Source organism: Calonectris borealis, chromosome 27 (genome assembly GCF_964195595.1).
Source record: "Calonectris borealis chromosome 27, bCalBor7.hap1.2, whole genome shotgun sequence".
Lineage (NCBI taxonomy): Eukaryota > Metazoa > Chordata > Aves > Procellariiformes > Procellariidae > Calonectris > Calonectris borealis.
The window spans coordinates 3,682,240-3,701,001 of NC_134338.1; the positions used below are offsets into that span (position 1 = coordinate 3,682,240).

General features: G+C 37.5%; 1 protein-coding gene across 1 annotated transcript in view; it reads left to right on the forward strand.

Annotated features, from left to right (window-relative positions):
* The window catches only part of UNC5D (unc-5 netrin receptor D), an 86,921-nt gene that overhangs the window by 43,562 nt on the left and 24,597 nt on the right, over positions 1-18,762 (forward strand). Inside the window, exons 7-10 of the mRNA XM_075174630.1 lie at positions 4,587-4,619; positions 10,732-10,917; positions 12,961-13,338; positions 15,858-15,942. Coding sequence (XP_075030731.1) covers positions 4,587-4,619; positions 10,732-10,917; positions 12,961-13,338; positions 15,858-15,942 — 682 coding nt within the window. The remainder of the gene's footprint in view (positions 1-4,586; positions 4,620-10,731; positions 10,918-12,960; positions 13,339-15,857; positions 15,943-18,762) is intronic.

Sequence of the window (18,762 nt, forward strand, 5' to 3'; positions counted from 1 at the left end):
AAATGTAGTCGTTTTGGCTGTGGAAAATAAAGCTGATTGCCTTCTGAAAGGTCCTGCAAAGAAATATCACTAGGAGTTGAAAGCAAAAAACTTAAGGCTGTAAGGAGCCAGTTGCCAATTCACCTTCCTTCTGAGAAAACAAAATTCAAAAAAAAAGGAAAGAAAGAAAAAAAAACCTATCCCATGACAGTCATATCACTGATCAGAGATACACATATAATGCAGCCAAAGTATTTATTTTTTCTGTTATTAAATTTAATGCCTATAAAAGATGTCATATTGACAACCCTGGAAACATAGGGTCTCTGTTTATCCATAGAATAGATTACAATAAAGTATAGCTTTCCCTGCTATTCCTTTACTTAAGCTCCTCTGTTTACGTGCCCTGTTAAGAACTCCAATAGCAAGCGTTGAAAGAAAGCCCTTACCACCGAATTATTAGATAGATGGCTATTGGAATAGTTACAACATGGCAACTAAGTTTTAATAATTATCTGATTTTTTTATTATTATTATTATTTTCGTTGTCTGTCATATGTTTTGTATAAAATGAAGCTCTTTGGATCAGGTACTGTCCCTCTGCTTTATGTTTGTACAGCCACTGGTGCAAAGAATATTATTATTAATGAACCACTAACTCACCTGACTAATGGCACTGCAGTAAAAAAGAAAAACGCCCAAACAAGTTGAAATCAACTAGCATAGGATTTCATCATTGCCTTTTCAGAAGAATTTTAATTTTTCTTTGCCATGACATTTAGAATCACTTTATAGATGCAATTTTAGGAAAATGTAACTATTTTGCACAACCATGTGCAAACAGAAGTGAAGTAAACAGTGTATGTCTGAAAACAAATCTCTGGAATAGCAAAAGCTTTCTCTTTCAGCAGCAAATCACTTTTCTACACATGTGACTTAAAATGCTCTTAATAGACTTAAAATATTCTTAATACATTATGGGTAAAGAACTTGCCTTCTTTAAAATAAATAAATGGATCGTTATGGGTATAAAGAGACAAAAAACATTTTTTAAGATATGAGAAAATTTTGTACGGATTTAATCAACTTAGTGTCAGCTGTGAAACACAAAGTCTGTAAAATATAACTTCAATGTTGAAAATGAACTATCAAAATCATTTTACAAAGGGTAAGTGGCATAAGTAATAAAACCCAAATTTTATGATTGAAATGAAAAGCCATTTAAAATCTAAGCCTACTAGGGATGCATATGTTGACATCAAAGCAATACTATTGGCTTACGCTGAATATCAGCTGGGGGGGCGGGAATCTGCTGCTGCTGGATTTTCCATGGAGAAATCTCATTGGGTGAAGTATTTCTATTCCTTTTATAAGGTGAGATCGCAGTTAAAAATTGTGAACTAACAACAATACTCTAAAATTAATTCAAAGACAAATGTAACGTAAGATTTTTCTCTGCTGCACACACCAGCAATTTTTCGCCTAATACTGGGATCAGAAACTAATCTCCGGGTATTTTGTGGGGAAAAAATCTACTCCAGTGTAATCCTTCCTATATAACAGTGCTTCACGGGAACTGCGTAAGCTAAGTAGTAAAAGAGGACGCTAAAGCCTAGTGATACAGGAGCTGTTGCTGTTAGGTGATGGGTGGAGCCGAGATCAGCTCTGGCCTGCGTGTCCGTCTGGTAAATACGCTCGTCTCCTCCTTTTGCTGGGATGGGTAGGACCAGGGAGTCTGCGCTGGTTCTGAAGGCTGAATTTCCGTCTGCATTCAAATACACCACAGCATTAGGTGTCTCTTGTTTCTTTCATCTTGGAGTGTGCTACTATTACTCCTTTATGGGTGTATATACTTGCGTCAAATTATTTTTAGGACTGTAATTGCTTTCTCAGCTAACAGGATTGATGCAATTACCCTATTTTTTAAAATCTTTTTCCTCTGTTCATCTTCCAATATGTGCCTCTTCTGCTCTGCTTTTCATCCCATGGGGAATTGTGAAGGAAATGCAGTACTGTGCTACAGAAAACTAATCTCTTGGAGGTTGTTTATCAGGCACAACTTGTTAACTTTGTTCCTTTCGTGAGGCAAAAATAGAAATGAAACATTCCTTTGGTTAACAACTAAGAACTTAAATGAAAGTAAGGGTGAAGAATGTAAGATGCCAGGAAAGCATAGGCCTGATTCTGAACTGGCAGAAAAAATACTAATCCTTAGCATGAATTTTCAAATTTGGAGTCAATAAATGAAATGGTGATAAAACAGGGTCTACTCTCGGGTTCTTCATTCAGTCCCTGACAGGAGAGCTTGGGAATAACACAAAGATGATATCCGTTCATTCACAGGAACATCGTTTTTCTTGCTCTTGGTTTTTGATTTTCTGGATGGATCCGGATAGTCCAGTCCTTAACTGAGGAGCAACTGAAAGTGCTTTTCTTTCAGGGCTTTCTTCTAGGACTTGTAACAATTGAATAAACTTACATGCAGAAGAAAGGTGGAATTATTTTTGGTTTTGATACATACGAAAGATTGCCAGGCCTGCCAAGTTGGGAGAAAAACAGAGATTGACTCAATCTGAATGCAAAGGTCACTTTCACTCAAGATAGTCCTAATAACTTACTCGTTTCTTGTATATTTGTTCTTTCTCCTACCGGTATTCTCGGTAGTATACTTTTCCATGGTGGATTTCTCTCTGTCTTGCAGAGGTGAAAGCTTTTTCTTTGCTCAGTAAGAGAGGGCTTTGTAGAGTTTCTTATTTTACTTTTATCTATTGGATTTTATAGTTATTTTTTATAACTTCGAAAACTATTGATTTCTTTTTCCAGTGCCCAAAAAAGAAGCAACAAGTAGGCCATAAGCAGATGAACTGCAAACATGTTTTTAGTAATGCATCATAAATCACAAGTAATTTTGTTTTCCATTTTTCAACCAGCCGTGATACTGAATATTGCCAAGAGGCTTCTGGATCTAGCAATCTCACCAGTTACATGGCAAACGCACTTCAATTCTACTGCAGTTTTCTGTAGATAGCAGTGTATGTCAGCAACACGAAAATGTTCGTTTCCATTGCAAAGCTCAAGTCTGACACTATTCATGTGGTGTTTACGTACATCATTTCCTAGCAAAAATAAAAACAACCTCAAGAGGAAGAAACCCACACCCCTAGCTTTTTGGCAAAGCCAAAACCCAAGAACCTTTTGGGTTAAGTATTATTAAACTGATCATTTTCACAAAGAGTAAAAATAATAACAGGCACCTCATAATTCATTTGCTTACATTATCGCATAGCAAAACAATAAGCTGAACACCTTGTACTTGATGTGGTTTCCATTAAGACTGGTACTTCCCAGTGTAGATCACAGGATTGCAGTAACAGTGGATGCGCTGATAACCGACCTCTAGGGGTAACCAGTACCAGATCTTTCATACAAAAAGAAATCCAAAAGATAAATCGGGGAACAGCTCAGTCAAAGGGAATTTCCTTACAATGCAAAGCACCTACAAAATGGATATAGTCTTGCCTTCTTAAGGATTTATATCCCGCATTTTATTCTGCCTATTAGATTGGTCTAATTCTGCTGAACTGCTAGCCCCTGTTGAATTTTATAGAAAGAAGTAAGGTATATGTCGTCTTTTGTTGTTTTCTTCAGACACCCCTTCAACAAAAGGTATTGCAATAATTGCTTAAGTTAGGCAGACTGCCCAAGAAAAAAAGGGGTGGCAGAACTGATCTTGAGACTGTATTTATAGAGCATGCAGAGGCCAGCCTTGAGACAGCCCTGGCAACCCCCCCACACAACATGAATTTGTAAGCAGGGTCTCGGAAATCGCAGACGCGTTCCCTCCGGACTGCTGCACCGGGACTGGCGTGCCCGGCGGGTTGCTTTGTTGCCGTGTGCACCTATAGAGTCTGCACTCACGCAGTATAGGTGCTGCACAAGCCCGAGTCTCCCGTTTTCTAAAGATTACTTTTTCAGGTATTAGGTTATAAAGGATAACTCAATTGCTTATTACGAGGAAGACAGAGGAGCCTTATTTTTGAGAGATGCACTACTGCATAAAACCTATTTTATAATATATTTGTATATGTATGGTAGTACATTGATTCTGTATGTTCTTTATATACACATCTAGATGTCATTATCAGTGTATATTTAGATACATAAATGTGAATATATAGTACATTTTGATATTTTATAAATTGCTTTTTTAAATGTTTGTCACTAACCTTTCCATATATCAAACATACAAAGAAATAATTAATTCTTAACTGACTTTCTTTGCCAAGTGATCCGCTTTAAAGTACTGAACTTCCTTATTGCTGAGATGTACAATATTCTAAATAAAAGCATCCAATAAAGCTAACAAATACTTGAATTAACCAAGGGAGAAATTACTGCAAAGAAACATCCTGAAAGATATTTAAAAAAAAAAGAAAAGGATGAAGGGAAAAATATGGACAGCATAAAATATTCATATTGTCAGCAAACAAGGAGAAAATGTTTCATTTATAGAGCTAGACAGAAGCGATATAGGAAATAGATATGCTCCATGTAAATTTATTAAGTGCAACTTTCTCTCTCTCTCTCTCTCTCTCTCTCTCTCTCAGATAAAAAACCTCTCCATGAAATAAAATCCCCAAGTAAGTTATTTTTTTTTCTCTTGTAAATATGATTTTTCTCATCTTCTCTGCCATTCTGTTTTATTTGTTTCGGAGATAAATAAAACTGAAGGTTATATGAAAGGCTTTCACATCTACTGAAAGCATCTTCTTAGCAACTTTGTCATCATAGGTTTTAGACTAAAAAGAGAAAAGTGACCGCTCTTTAGTAATTTGTGTCTGATTGGGAGCCCTTTCTACAGGGATGCTTACCTTGAAATTGATCTCTTGAGGACTCGTAATTAGAAAAAAATAAATTAATATAGGAGTTTGGCTTTCTTAGTTTAAATCTCGTTCCGCTCCTGGCTCTGTCTGATCTTGTTCAGCTCACTTCGGCCTTGATTTATCAACTAGTAAAGGGTGTTTATATGCTTTACCCTGTAAAGAGTATATAGATATCTTAGATACGGATACTGCTTTGGGGGGCTTCTATCCTGCACTCGTCGTTTCTTAGTCCTCCATTGATTTCAGTAGAATTTTAGTTTAGAGCAGCACGGTTGGAGTGAATTGACTAACTGAAAGATTTCATTAAAAAAAAAAAGAAAAAAAAAAAGACACAATTTCATCAAACCCACAATTTCTGTGAGGCCTATCTGTTTTAAAGTGAAGACATTGCTTTTTTTCTTTCATAAACCGTACACAAAGTTCCGAGGGTTTTTGACTGCTTAATTTTCAACAAAAAATTGTCTTAGAATCTTGACAAATATATTTATAAACACATTTTTGGCTTAATTCCTTTGAAGGACTTAAAACAAGAATCCACCTGTACCGAGAAGTAACTCATGCAATTGTTTATATCTTCTTTGAAGACAGATTCTTCTATTAGGTATTATAAAATATGTAGGTTTTAAGTCTGCGTATTCCTCCAGGATGTAGGAGCATAGGGTTATCAGATTATTTGAAATTTTATGGAACTTGGGCCCTAAATCGTGAGGAAAACATTTGGAAATCCTAACGTGAACTATATTTCCTTTGAGCTCACATGCTGTAGACCGCAATGTCAAAATATTCTGCAGCAAAATTTCTTGCTGGCTTGAACGAAGCCTGTTTAGTTATCAGATCCCAGAGTATTCCTCTGTCTGATAAAACAGGAGTTTTAAAGGAACTGGTCAAGTTCAAATCCATGTTATCCACAGATAACTTTGTAAGTATTTATAAAGGAACGTAAATAAATTGCAGCAAAAATGTGATGCAATAAAAATAATTACAGAGGAGCACAGTTATTGCCCAAGATGGCTACAACTCTCGGTGAGTGAAAGGTGTTTGGCTTTTTAAAAGCTCTCAGTTTTTAATATGGTGTAGTTATGTAGGGTGCATGATAGCCACCCAGCTTCACCCATTGAACAGTTCCAAATGCGTAGAAAGCTTGCATGAGAATATTTCTCCTTCACATTTCCAGTTCTTAAGTATTTCTAAAGATACACAAAATCAAATTTAGGTAGCTCAAAAATGTGCTGTGGTTGCCTTGGCTGCTTAAGCCTTTTTAATTTTGTTTTGTCTTTGTCTCACTGGAATCATCTCCTAATTGGTCACGTCCAATTGGTCTGCGTTATAACCTAGCTCAGGCAATTGATACGTTTTTGTTTGTTTATCTGCGCGGTTCCCATTTAATTAGAGAATCTTGAAAGAATATCAGTCAAATCGCTTTATTTTCTGATTTATTAAAAAAGTAACTTTAATGGAATTGATTTTAGCATATAAGATACCTAGGAGAATTAAAGGGTTTCTTTATAGCTGTGGGGTTAGAAACATGTAATACAGCTTGTTGCTGTTCAGTGAAACAGGAACTTAGTTTAAGACTGCATGAATCATCACTGATGCAAAATCAAAGTCAATTATGAAGATGATTGAGAAACAACCCTTTCTACTAAATAACCTCTTACATGATTCTCTGACTTTTGATCCTTGTTCTCGAAGGCTATGTGAAGAAATGGACTTCAAGTTGCCAAGGCGTACCAAAAGTGAGAGTGACGGAAAACGGGGGGAGGAAAATTTCTCAAATCTCCTAGCAAACTCTAATGGTAGACAGGGGGAAATGTATGCCCTGCATAGCTCCTGGAAAGCACTTATTGTAAATGAGATAATTTAATCAATTACGTTTCCTAATGTACTAAACCAAATGTTTCATTTTCTGCTCCTGCACATCTTAAATTATCTTCAGGTGCTTTATGAAACTTAATCATAGTTAATAGAAACTTCATTACCATCAAATGTGCTTTCAATAAATGTTGTGTAACAGTGTCAGGAAGTGGAGTGAAATATAGGCTACAATTACCACAAACATGTATCCTGTAACTGAAATGTAAAAAAATCGTAGTGCTTTACGAGAGTCCCTACCTCCTCTGGGCTGGGAAGATGCAGTTCATTAAATAGTAATTGGTTGACTATAAATGTTTTCTTTTTTAGTTTGTTTGTTTTTCACTTTGTTCCCTTCTGGGAAAAAATAAAAGCAAAAAATTGCCCGTTCCCCAAACTTCCCATGCTTTTCTTTTTTCTTTAATTTCTAGTCTCCAATGGAAAAGGAGTTATCCATAAGAAAAGACAGAAAGGGGAAGAGATTAAAATTACTTTAAAAAAACAGTATTTGTTTCTAAAGAAATACTAACATCCTAAATAAAAATGAAAGTCCCCTTTCTTAAGCAGTTGTGTTCCACAGGAACAATTCAAAGGAATACCATGTCACTCTTGTTTTACTCTTTTAAGGTAAAGCTATTTAAAAATCTTCTAAATTCTGAAAAGGTTATCCTTCTCCTCTGAACTGTATGTGTTAGTTACTTTGGGTTTGTGGGTGGTTTTTTCCCTTGCAATGGAATAGTTAGGGGAACACCTGAATAACTCTTCCGGGTCTTGTATGAAACAGAACAATGACCATTTTATTAAAGATAAGGAAATTCTTAAAGAATAACTGTAAGAGGTTTTAATCATATCATTTATAGAAAAGTGTCAAATTCAAGTTCTAGGGATACTTAAAGGCATTCACTGAAAACAAAATTCTTCTCTCCAGAAAAATTTTGCTTGAGTCAAATGTTCTCATTTTTTTAAATTCTGTATTCTTGCTCTCATCTTTAACCCCCCGTGTCCAACAGTCTTGTGCAGTTATAAAAGTATAAAACTTAAATTATCTGACACCTGAATCAATTGAAAAGAAGCAGCTAAACTATTTAAGCAGATTTAGAGTAATAAATTACAGTTACTCACAAGTGAGAACTTGAAGTGTATTTTTACATTCTCGTTTTGATGGTGAAAGATCAACTCCTATATTTGCTACCTGTTGCCATTACGGTGGCAGTGATTTTTTACTGATAGGTCATTTCTGCATGTTTCAGACTTATAATTTATTATCCCACGAAGGTAGATGAGGTAATTCAGATTTTCAGCACTTCTCTATTTTAAATGATCAAAATGGAAGACTTCAAGATGCTTTATGGTGAAATAACTACCAGCTCACTACGGTTCTCTAGGAAGGAAAAGAACCCACTTGCTGTTAGGTTTCTTCTACCACTGGAGATATATAGCATTCCTTCTCTTGGCTTATTCATTGTACTAATTACCCACAAAAATGAGTCAACAATAGAGTTTCATAATTAATTCCCTGTAACAATAAAATAGCTTGAGAATAGAAAATTGGAAGACATAGAAATGTAATTAGTTTCTGTACTTTTCTTTTTTGTACCTGATACTAGAGAATAAAATGGAGGTAAACCAGTATGTGATTAAGGCATTGGACTGGGATTCAGGTAGTCTTGGTTTGATTTGAGGTATTTCCAGTCTTCCTTTGTGACCCTGTCTTTTTGCGTTTACTTTTTCCATCTGGCATAAGAGAATATGGGCATCTCCCATTGTTAGTCTAATACATTTACATTGTCAGCTAACAGCTTACTTTCTAGAATTCCTAACTCTGAACCTAAAATGCTTAAAATTCTCTTCACTACATTTTTCAAGGGGGCATCTCATGGAAAAAATGGGAAAAAAAGGCCTCAGAAAAAAATATTTTTCTCTAGTAATTTATTTAGTAGAACTCTGTGGCAACTGTTAACGTTCTATGAAATTGGGTAAGAGCTACTTACAAGTTCATTCAGTTGTGATTACTTGTCATGACATACCACAGAAGATAGATTTCTTCTGCAAGCTGATATTTGCACGGGAACTTTGTGTGTGTGTGGTTTTTTTTCCTTCTCACAAGTTCTAAACGTGTTAAAAACGAAATCCTTTTTCAGTATGAGGTTATTTGAAAATTCAACAGCTGCAGAAGTATTTTCTGGGCTAAATAGCAGTCCTAGTAAAACTGATTTAAAAACATTTATTTTAGGATGAATGGGATGTTGGAATGTTGTATTTGGGGTTGACTGGGAACGGTTTGAGAATGGGGATGGAAAGGGTGTTTTCTATTAAGGAAGTTTGAGGCAAACAGGCTATTTGACTTTTGATTCAACTGCCCAACTAAAAAATCAGTTACATTGCCTTATTCACAGCATGTATCCCATGTGCTCCAGCCCACTTAAAGCGGTGTGTACGTACTCGGTTTCCTTGCTGCTGAAATTCATACGGCATTTCACTTATGTTAGAGAACAGTCGGTACTCAGCCATTGCATTTGGCAGCTGGTGTGCCTTCCCAGGAAGTTCAGCTGCCTGCATTGTCAGTTGTCAGACATTTAGTTTACATAAGAAACTGGTGAGCCAGGAAAATCAGCTTTTCTGATGCTGCCCATAGGTACTCATTTCTTTCATCTCAATGGTCTGAAGTTTCACGTTCATTTTAAAAATTCAGCTAAAATAAAGTTATCTGACTTTCTGCAGAAAAACACAGGCACAACAGAAGCCTCCTCCCAAATACTAATTAAGTCATTTCAGTAATTGGCTATTTATTAAATGCTGAATTTAACTTCCTACTCCATTTCTGTACATTTCAGTTTATTTATTGATATTGAGTAGTCTGGATTTCCTAGTTATTTTTTGTCACTGTCATTTGTTACACATAAATGCACTTTCTGTACCAAGTGCTTCTCACCTGACAGCAGAAGCACCATGTAGTAGGATAACAGATGATGTATAGGGTGAATACATGATTATCTCTTCCTCTAAACTGGAGTTGGGCATTAAGGAACTATCTAAGGACCCACCAAGTGTACTTGCCAAGTAATTTAATTTCATGGTACGTGGTCCCACATCCCAGAAGATCTAGAATAGCGGGACTGGGTAATTCAATTACATAATATTGCAGGTTTCATTTGGATTCATTCTTTCAAAGCAATGAATTCTTCTTCTCTGCTGTAAAAGTTCAAAGTCTTAGAAAACTTGGTTGTAAGCTTAATGCATGGGTGCGATCACAGGGAAGGTTTGGTTTCCAACCTGTTTTTAAAGACTGAAGATGCTTGCAGGAATCCCCAAAGCTGTGTGAGATCTCCTCAGCCCCTCTCTGAGCTGTGAAAGGATGGACTGTCTTATACTAAAGTTCACACAAAAAATAAAGAGGGGGGAAGGGGAAATCTTCACTAAGATTTTTCAGAGGATTCATGACCTCGTGGATTAGCTCCAGAATTCAAACCTAAAACTTATGTGACCCTGGAAGCTAGCAAGAGATGAGACGCATGCTGATACCTAAAGCAGCCCTCCCTAGCTGCAGTTGTTCCACGTCCTCCCTTTAAGGGTTGCATTACCATACCTTAATGATCCCCACTGGGCTGGAATGGGAAACGATGGCATACCTCAGCAAGGAGCCCAAGCTAGCAATGTGTGCTGATGAGAGAGAATGCTATTTAGTGGTAAGCGCTCTGCTTCTGACTGTTACAAGTCCAACTCTCCCATTTTAAAAAAGACCTGTAAAGACCATGATGCAATCCCTAAAACAATGTAGGCTCACCTATATGGAATGACGCATCAGGAAATTGGCTCATGCTTCCAAATGCTTGCTTTTCGGTGTTCCTTTGTGCTCCGCTATGCTGCTGTGATCTGCTCCACATTTATGTCTCAAGCTTTATCTCCCTGGCCACGTGGCTCTGGCCTCCTATAATCCCCTTTGCTCATGGCCAGCCAGCGCCAGTCAGAACATTTTTGTGAGTGCTGCTGACTTGGTACCCACTTTTTCTCCTTTCAGATATTGAGACTGCCAGTGACATTGCCTTGTACTCAGGCCTGGGAGCAGCAGTCATTGCTGTAGCTGTGCTGGTGGTTGGCGTTACCCTTTACAGACGGAGTCAGAGTGAGTACGGCGTGGATGTGATTGATTCATCTGCACTGACAGGAGGCTTCCAGACATTTAATTTTAAAACAGTCAGACAAGGTTAGTGCTGTGATTTCATTTTCTTCTCTCCAGAGCTCCCACTGCAAAGAGATACTAAGCTCATGTTCAATGACTGGCTGCGAGAGGGCATTCTAGCTTGGTGCTGAGCAGAAGTGCTGAAAGCCAGGGAAGGGCAGCTGCAGTACAAGGAACAGGATCTGGTGGTTAGAACTGTCTCTTACTGTCTCTGCTACTGACCTGTCACGGCAACTTGGACAAATACATGATCTTTCTTGACCACACTCTAAGTGCTGTAGAAATACTGTCACTAGCTTCTATGCTGACATTTGTGACTTACAAAAAGCCCAAACAAACCAAAACAAATAAACCACACCAAAACAAACCCAGAAAGCATGTCTGTAGTTCCTTCCTATTCAGTTACAGATCTTCTATTTTCTTCACTCCAATAAAAGTGATTAGTTTTTTAGTATTAATTTGAGAAACCAAACCTTGAAGTATTTTTATAAGCTGCTGTTAGCATGCAAACATCCACATTCCGAGGTCTGTGACAAATAATGTGTGTAAACATGTATTGATTTTAAAAAAAAAAACACCAACAAACTTCAGAAAGCCACCAATACAATAAAATATGGAAGAAATATTTACTTTTACTAGAAGCAGCACTCAGATGCTTTCTGGAATATTATTTCCTTTGGACAGAAAGGTGGGGAGGAATACAAATGGTGATTACTTTAAAATAGTACGTTTCTTTAATTCTGTACTGACATTCTAACATAGAGACCTGCCTTATTGTGGGTAGGTGGGTGTGTTGGTGGGGTGTGAAAGCATCCCCGTGTCTCTTCTCTCTTCGCAAAAGTGAAATATGTTGCAGAGTTTGGGGGTGGGGGGTTTGTGTTGTTGTTTTTACAGTTACTGTATTTTCTGTGAGACATTCCTCACCAAGCATAAGTTGCAAGAAATTGGAAAAAGGGCATGGTAGACAAGGATGTTTGAAGGATGTTTACTCATTCATTTAAAAATCCAAGCCTTTAATTAGCATTATGTAATTCTCAAATAGTAACTTTTTCCTTTGTTGTTCAGTTCGCCATGAAAGTCTTGTTTTGAGTCTGGGGAATTGTTTCTTTGACTTAGTATTTCAAAAACATTAGTTCTGGACACTCTGAAAATTTCTGAGTGTGCCAATTTCTCTTATGCCAGGATGCTATTAGTTCAGTTTCATTTACTTTGGGTTCCCTGTCTGTGGGTGTTTTAAATAAGAGCATTTGTAAAGTAAACAATTCAACTGAAAAAAAGGCCAGTTCTCTGTTCAGTTTGCTGAGAAAAGAGAGCACAATACTGACTTATGGGCAATGGATTACAGTGATCCAAATTTTATTCTTTGGAGAAATGTATTTATAATGTTAGCAACCCAACCTGCAGTCCCTTGAAGTGATCAAATTTTCAAGGATGCAGTACAGATAATTTCCAGAAAATTAGTTACTTCGGAAAACTTCTATCTTCTGAACACCAAACAAAAAAAAACTACAAAAACAAACAAAGACCAAACCAGCTGAAGGATTCAGGTCCTAAATCTATCCATTCCTTCTCTTTTTTTTCAGAGTGTTTTCTGAGCTAAAATGCTCCTAAATGAATAACTGTAGTATTTTTCCCTATATTACTTTTGTCCCACTTTCTTTTCAACCCAGTTTCCCTCACACATGAAGCTATCGTTTCACGTAGGCTCATGGAAAAGATCTGCAGGAAGATGTGTTTTCACTCAATGGGTTTTAATTTAAAAAAAAAAAAAAAAAAAAAAAAAAGGAAAAAGCCATATACACAAACTTGAATCCAAAATAAGAAGGAAGTTCCTTCCTGGATTCATGCCCTCTGGAGTTGCCCGAAGTGCGGAAAACATTGTGATCAAGTACCCGTCAGATCTATTGCATCACTTCATCTGTTTTTTAACATTATGTGATTTTGAGCTCTGAGAGTATCAGGAAGGAAGAGCAAGTCAAAAAGGAAATGGTGGAGAGGTCAGAAAGAGATTTCAGATTTAACATCTTAATACAGTAACTAACTCCCTGATCTGCTTCGTTCTACCAGGTAACTCCCTGCTTTTGAACTCATCCATGCAGCCTGACTTGACGGTGAGCAGAACATACAGTGGGCCAATCTGCCTGCAGGATCCCATGGACAAGGAGCTAATGACAGAGTCTTCACTGTTCAACCCGCTGCCAGACATCAAAGTCAAAGTTCAGAGTTCATTCATGGTGTCCCTAGGGGTGACAGAGAGGGCTGAGTATCATGGAAAGGCACATTCTGGAACTTTTCCTCATGGGAATAATAGAGCTTTTAGTACAATACAGGCTAGAAATAAGGCTACGTATATTCAGAACCTGTCTTCTATTTCAACAAGAAGTGAGCTGAAGACAACTGCCATTTTTGGACACCTGGGTGGCCGTTTAGTGGTTCCAAACACAGGTGGGTAGATCCTTTCTCATTAAAAGCATATAAAATAACTTTAGATTAAACTTATTTTGCCTGATGTAGTGTTCTATAACTGAGTAACAAAAAGGAGAGAAAATAAAAAGTAGGGCCTCCCTTAATGCAAATTTTGGGAAGTAGAGCATGTTGCCCACACAGGAGATGACCGATCAGAGCAAAGCTTAGGATGAGTAGTAAAGAGGCATTACGCCTATTTGAACTGTTATAAATTACTGCCTCTCTTGATGTCTTCAGCATGAAAGTCATATTAATCAAAGCTGTTGCTTACTTGGATCCTGATCCAAAAGAAGGGCTCCCCAGGAAGAAGGTCGATATTGGATCAGCATCTTATATAATGGGGTCATATTCAAAGTGGAATCTACACGCATCAACATCTGACTGCATTAACATTGTCAGGCTTCATTATGCTACTGAAGTCTGCAGCATGTAGCAAACAGACGTCTCTGGAGAATAGCTTCCACTCTCAATGAAAACTCTAGTGCGGCTTTCTGGTTTTCTCTTTCTTTTAGCTTAATGGCTTGACAGATTTCCATAGTGGGGCACTTCAAAGTCAACTGGATTTCAAGATTGGGCTATGCACTGAAACGTCGCAGTAGAGATGCTCAATTTGCATTGTTTAAGAAGCAGAGTTTGTTTTGTGACTTCAGAGTTTTGCGAGACGTATTTTAGACTTAAGAAATTGTTTGTTAAATTAGCTGAAAACATACGGCACCAAATTAGAATCAAATAAAGGATGTTAAAATCATAGTCCTGCAGTATGTTGCATTACCTCACTATGTTCGTATCATGCAGAATAAAATTCCTTATGTTGGATACTTTCTTTTTCAAAATGGCAAATGTAGCAGAAATAGCCAGATACCACCCTTGCTAGCCAAGAGGCTATCTTTCAAACTCTGGTGATCTTTATTCATTTTAAATTCAACTTTTATTCATTTGACTAGTGTGTCCAGGGTTATCTCTTAGTATCTAGTTGACTGAATGATTTAGAGTGTTCATCCTTCATGTTTCATAAAATGGGTACTTTAAAGGTTACCATAAAAAATGTGGTCTGTATTTACAGAAGATTGATAACAGTATATAATTCAGGGATATAATATTTAGTGTACGATCATGCCCAACACTTGGAATGTGTTCATTTCTTCACAGATTTTTTTTATGTTCAGGAATGAATATTACAAAGGCAGAGGCACTAAGTCTGTTAAGCCATAAATGAAGAAGTCCCTCATACTATATATTTAGCTAATTTATATAATGATAGTCCCATCAATTAGATTATTTAAATACATATTTGGTCCGCTTGCAATTTATGTACTTCTTTCTGCCTATTTATGTAAGATCAAATTTGCTAGCCAATTGTAAGTTATGGTGCAATCACATTACTACTTAGCTGAGGTTCTGCATTGTGTGACATACGCAAAGTAAAATCTAGTCTTCCTGTATTGAGTATGCTGTAAAAGAATTTAATTTCACTGGTACCCGGCGGAAAGCATCCTTGTTAACTTCTCATTTGCACTAGTGGAGTAAAAGGAAAATCGTATCACTTGGATTCACTAGTTGTTATGTATATGAACAAAAAGGTATGGTGATTTCCGTGCAAACTCAGATTAATTTGGTTAGGTAGTCTCTCCATTATGAGATTCCTTGTGATCCTAGAATTACTAGATTTGATTTCAAAGTCAGAAAGGGGCAAAGAGGTTCAAGACAAGTTTAAACCATGATCATGTCTTGTAAAACATGGAGCTATGCAGGTGACAAGATGTGTACCACTAAGAGGCATTTTGGCAAATAAGAGTGAAAGAGTCCACAAGTGATTAAAATCTTTCATAACTGGCTTGCCCTAACCGCCTTTCAGAAACTGGCAAAGGCTAACTTAAAAGTTACCAAAGGCACACATGCTTTTTGACTATATTTATTATTTAAAAAAAAAAGGGAGAAGAACAATTAAATAGGGAACTCAAAAGAGATTGTTCTGTTGCTGCATCAGATAAAAGCCTGTCAGGGTAACAAGACCATCAAAATGACTGGGATTACCAACACTCTTGCTGGAAGCCTTAAGGAAACAGTTGATGGTACCTTTTGTTTCCATAAATTATTCCCTTTTGTGTAAGTGGTGAACTAGACAAAGAGTCTGCCTGTACCCAAGGATGAAGAGAAGTCTTCAGTCACATCTGGACTATGAATCCAGTGTCATTTAGTGACACAAAACAATGGGAAGTCAACTATTTAGAAGTTCTGTTGGAGCAAGAAGTTTTTAAGCATATGAGTCTATATAATTCCAGGCTCTAAGACAGTTAAATATTAATAACTATGTGGATCATATTAATAGTGTATTTTCCTTTCATCTGTTAATGTAATCAGAACCACTATTTCAGAGGAGCATTCTTCTGCTCCAGTAGATGGCCTTTCTAGGTCTTGTAAATCAGGGGCCAACAGTGCACTGTTCTTTACATCCAGTGCCTTTCCCAAACGTAAGTTCTGCCTTTGCTCTTTTGTAGGAGTCAGTTTGTTGATACCACATGGAGCTATTCCTGAAGAGAGCTCGTGGGAAATCTACCTTACCGTCACTCAAAAGGAGTCCAGGTAAGAAGTACGTAAAAAACACACACACATCCAGAATCTGTGGAACTGTCTCGTTTAATGCATTTCTTGTCAACGCGGTCTAAAGGAATGGAATGTGCACCATCTTCCCTGTTGCTGGTGTGACATATGCTGTATCCGTATAAATGACAGCAAAAAAAATCTTTGTGCGATGCTTCTGTGAAATCACATGGAATTATTGCAAATGCTGTTAAGGGATGGGATGCCTCAAGGAGATTGATGACTGATAAGTGCTGAATTCAGAGTCAATGATTTTATCATTTTTGATTTGCAGACTTATGTCGTGCAAGTCTACTAACAGCACAGGTGCTTTCATTAATTACTTGTTACAGAACTTTTGGGTCCATAGTCTCTCATGCAGACAACGGGTTAAAATTCACTATCCAGGTCACCAGTTTGCCCGACCCTATGGTATGTAGGTACTGAACTGTTGTTACTTCACGACAGATGTTTGGTAGCCTAGATATGCGAATAAGTGAATGCTCAGGACCATTTCTTAAGTTACTTTGTTTTATAAATCACTATTAAAATCTGTTCCCCAGCTGGACTTGCCAGCACCAGCTGATGAACAGTAGAAATTAAACCGCACTTTGATCCTTAGGGTTTTTTTTCAACATGGCGTCTGGTGGGACAGGAAGGTGATGTTTGAAATGCTGGTGGTCTTTCATAAATAGACAAGTTAGTTCTCTGAGGTTCTCAAGGTTTCAGCTCTCTCATATTTATTTCAAAGGCAAGAAGGAAAAAAGGAAAACAAACAGAAGAACTATGGTTTTGGCAAATGCAGGTCGTTGGGTTTTTCTTATGTTGGTGCATCATGTATGTTGCAAATGTCTGTCGTACAAAAGACAGACTAGCTCATTTCTAAATGCTTTTAAAACTTTTTAAATGTTCCATTAGATGCACGGCACTAAATTCTGTTGCCAGCTGCACATGTGGGTGTTTTCACCAATTCCACTGTAATCACTTCAATTGCTTTCATTCTGCATTAGAAAGACAATGGAATTTGGCCCAAAGTCACTTGCTTTAGAATGAATGTTCCCCTTTATTTTTATGAATAAACATGGCCAGAGAAACAGATGGTTTTAGCCATTTCATCAAAGTTTAGATTTTGATAGCTGTTCCCATAAAAAGACTTCCTAGCAGCTTTCATTTTCACACAACATGGATTAAAAGAATCAAAGTGCTCTGCACTCTCTTTAAGCCTGACAGACCACACATCAGCAGAACCCAAGTTTAGTTCAGTCTGCTTGCTGGGTTCACCCGCTAGAAACTGATCAAACCCTACCAGAGAGTAGAATCACAGAACTGGGATGTAGTGGAGTGTATTCAGCAAATGAAGGGAGCTTGTTTAGTCTAAGTGTAGCATTCTCACTAGACTAGTATCTGGATTCAGAGGGAAAGTAAAGCTTACGAAATGCTAGCCATAGTGTTGAACTGGCACGATTGGTAGAACGTATTTTTCATTTTTAGACCTATGGGTTTTTTTTCTTCCCTAAGACCATTTTTTTATGAGGTAAAAGTTTGCATTATTTAGTTTCTAAGATAAGTCTATTCTAAAGTGAAAACTTTAGAGAACTATTACATTTGGTTCTTGGCAAGTTCCCTATGAATTTAAGGGACTTAAGAGATACTAGGGTTTGCACTACTCTCTTAAGAGCTGAGGTGAAAAGTGCTAGAAGAGCTTGGGGTAAAAAGTGTAACCATTCATTAACTAAATAATGTGTCTAGTTGCCAGACTGAGATCTGGAGTGGCCCACAGTGCCAAGGGGAGCGAGAGGAAATGGCCTCAAGTTGCACCGAGGGAGGTTTAGATTGGACATTAAGAAAAATTTCTTTGCTGAAAGAGTGGTCAGGCCTTGGAACAGGCTGCCCAGGGAAGTGGTGGAGTCACCATCCCTGGAGGTATTTAAAGACGTGGAGATGAGGCGCTTAGGGACGTGGTTTAGTGGGCATGGTGGTGTTGAGTTGACGGTTGGAACTTGAAGATCTTAGAGGTCTTTTCCAACCTTAATGATTCTGTGATTCTAATGCTGAGTCAGGATGCCTCAAGTTGCACATGAAGAACTAAAGTGCATTTGAAGTTGTCTTAAACATCTTGTCTGAAATTACAGTAGTAGAACAGGAGAGAAAAACAGGAATTTGATCGCAAGTTACTGTCTAGACACTAAGCAATACTTAAGATACCTCTCAAATTACTGCACCTTTTAGTGTTATTAATGTCTAGTCATGCTGTCTACTGTCAGCATCAAACCTCCACCTATTGCTGTAAATACTTTTCCCAATTCCTCTCCCCATGCAAGCATTTGAGTTCGAACAATACATTAGAAACTCCTCTGTCAGTTTGTTTTGCCCCCATTTCCTGCCTGTGTTTTCCAGGAATTTGTGTCCTTTTGCAGGTAAAATACAGGTAAAGATACCCTGTCACTTAGCTTCTTCATGAGGTATTACTCAGGAAAGCCTGTCACCATCATTCTGGCTTATATACTTTGTTCAGGTGTATTACTCCCCCCCCGCCCCAGTTTAAGAAACATTGATGTTACCCTTAAAAGATTAAGGGTCAGCAAACACAGAACATTCAAAAATCTTGTGCTCAGTCTTTGACTTGTGCTACTAGACTCTGGTATGTATCATTTAAGGCTTTGTTTTCATTACCACTAAGTATACTTCACCTTCTTCACTTACTGTTTACAGTGGGTTTTCTTTATTTTGTGACTGTCAAATCTAGTTAGAGTCAGTCTAGTGCCTGGATGAGACCTCTCAGCAATACACTCATATTGCAGGCCACAGAAACAGCAATTTACA